Source organism: Phytophthora parasitica (assembly GCF_000247585.1).
Source record: "Phytophthora parasitica INRA-310 unplaced genomic scaffold supercont2.88, whole genome shotgun sequence".
Lineage (NCBI taxonomy): Eukaryota > Oomycota > Peronosporomycetes > Peronosporales > Peronosporaceae > Phytophthora > Phytophthora nicotianae.
In genome coordinates, this window is record NW_008649074.1 from 15,170 (window position 1) to 17,728 (window position 2,559).

Sequence of the window (2,559 nt, forward strand, 5' to 3'; positions counted from 1 at the left end):
AAGTATAACATGTTCTTTGGACAGCAACATCGATAACTGAGATGCCGATAAAATGTGAATTTCGAGATAATCTGCCATGTAGTGTATCTCACTCGACACCTAGTTCAAATCCTAGTTCTGTTGTTAGGTGACTAAATAGTAGCAGCATAACGATATCATTTTGTCGATGAATTCATACTTCTTTTTCCTAATAGTGAATACGAATTGACTCCAGCTTGATATTAACCAAACGTACTCGGTAGATGCTACAGCTGGAAAACAGGCGTTGGAGGTCATATCACAAACGTCGACGTCGCTCCTGCGAGGCACTATATTTAATACAATCTCTCTATTTCATATCCTCAGGAATGTATTCTTCTTTTTTTTGAAAGCACACAATACTATGTACATGTAAAAAAAAACAAATCTCAAAGCAAATCAACCTTGACGTCAGCTGCGACACATATGAATACGCACGGAACTAATCACGGCCAGAAAATTTTCAAGTGTGTTATTAATAACTGTCTGAATCTCCGGTCAGTTAGTACACTGGGCATTGTGCTCACGTCTTCATTACGTAAATAACGTTGTAGAGTGTTCTCTTTCTCGCAGTGACTACATTTGCTCGCTTTGTCAGTCTGACAGCACTGCTCCATACAGTTCCCGTTCTGCCAGCTAACCGAGAATTCATTCATGCAACATGCAATCAAGAGCTGAAATACTGACCGATCCCGCCTTCTTTATGGCGACGGCACAGTTCCTGGAGGTGTATTCAACTGACAACGTCGAAGAAAGCGACATTCAAGAGATACCCGAACTACGCGGAGCAGCCTCCCCCGTGAATGCTCGAGGCGGTGGTATCAGCGGCGAAGCTGCTATCAACGCATTAAAACTCTACCGCGAGAAGGAAAAACTTCGACGACGCAAGCAGCGCCAACGTATCAAAGATGAAATCGAAAGCCTACGACGAATGAGCGATATTTTGAGTCTGCAACTCAAGAATCTGCAACTCAGCAAAGAAGTTAAACACTCTGCTTCAAGCCACCAATTTTCCATTTGGAAGGAGATTGCTCTGGTACAGCGTGAGGAGCGACAGAGATCGGAGGCTGAGCAGAGGCGGTTGACGATGATGGCAAATACTCAAGCGGCGTATATTGACAACCTGCGCGGGTTGCTCCACCTTCGACAAAAGCCTGCTAGGCTCCATATCAACATGAAGGACTCTAAAGCCAGTGACACGATGGAGCCTCCGCTCGAGATGTCGGATCTGCCTCTGTTTACTTCGCTTCTTCAAAAGATCGACGCGTGCTATGCCCGTTTCGACGATGTAATGAATCGAACGGGTCTGTCAACTATGCCTTTGGGGGAGGTAAACACAACGCACTGGTGCAACGAAAGTGGCGAGTTGGAGTACCATCAAAAACTGCATAAATTTGCACATCCTTTAACTGTGGACAAAGCTCTTGCTGCGATCTGGAAAGCGTTTGAATTTGAGCTACACCAGCGCGATCGTCAGATTTACGACGGACTTGGTCATCCCAACACTACATTTGCGATGAGACACCGCCTGGTCCGGACATTGGCAAGTGGAACACCTGTTTCTGTGATTCAGCGGCGTGTTATTCGTCAGTTTTGTGAAGAGGATCGAGTTGTCTGTATCTGGAAAGTGTACACAGAAGGTGAGGGTATTTTTCGTGGGATGCATTCAACTCTTACTGGATGGGGCAGTGTGCGAGCACTGCCGGATGGACCTGGAACTCAAGCCGAAGTTTGTATTCGCCAATTCCCAGTCCTCATGAATGCAGCACCGTCAGTTACCAGCGAATTTCACAAGTTTCTCCGCATGACGCTCGACGAGGACAAGAATTCGGTAATGACTACGATCCAACATCGACCAAGAATTGAACATCCAGATATATCGAAGTGTTAGTTGCATGTATGGACTACATGTCAGTCTATCAATCATACAGGCTATACGGAGGGAAAGCTATAAGGGTGTAAGGTGTATCTAATCACGGATTTCAGTTTATGTTCTGGTTTTGCAGTTAGGGACTTGTGTCGAGATCCCGTAGTCTGAAGTGGTAACGCTGAAGTAATGTTGTGTGATTGGACAAATTCGCGTCATTGGGAGTTCCAATTTCAACCAAGTCATGCGTGATGGATCTTGTTGTTAGTGCCCTTGTCTGCGCCATAAGCCACAAGAGCGCCAACGATAAGATTACCTACCATTTATCTCTAATCTGCTTGCTGGTTCACTGGTCTTTTTATTTGGAAGGGCAAGTAGCGGCAGTAACGCTCCTGCATTAGGATGATCCTTAGCGTCGGTGAAAGCAATGGCAGCTGGATCTGTGTGCAGCATTTGCAGCACATATTGTGCGAGAATATAACAATTATGATATTCATATATTACACTTGTTTGGCTTGTCCTAACGAAACATGTCCTCGGCTTCATCGATCGTAGCCACACCGATATCCACCCAACTATTAGAGTTGCATGATGTGACTCTAATATTTCATGGCATCGCGACCTCCGTCACCGCCAACTGTCGCGAGATCAGCCGGTCAAAGGAAATCGGCATC

The 2,559-nt window shown here is 45.5% G+C and overlaps 1 protein-coding gene across 1 annotated transcript; it reads left to right on the top strand.

Annotated features, from left to right (window-relative positions):
• Positions 1-698: 698 nt before the first annotated feature.
• Positions 699-2,051, top strand: PPTG_18467 (hypothetical protein; the record flags this gene model as incomplete). Its single annotated transcript, XM_008916692.1, has 2 exons — positions 699-1,849; positions 2,025-2,051. Exons 1-2 carry the CDS (start codon positions 722-724, stop codon positions 2,049-2,051), a joined length of 1,155 nt encoding a protein of 384 aa, XP_008914940.1. The 5' UTR covers positions 699-721.
• Positions 2,052-2,559: the final 508 nt, after the last annotated feature.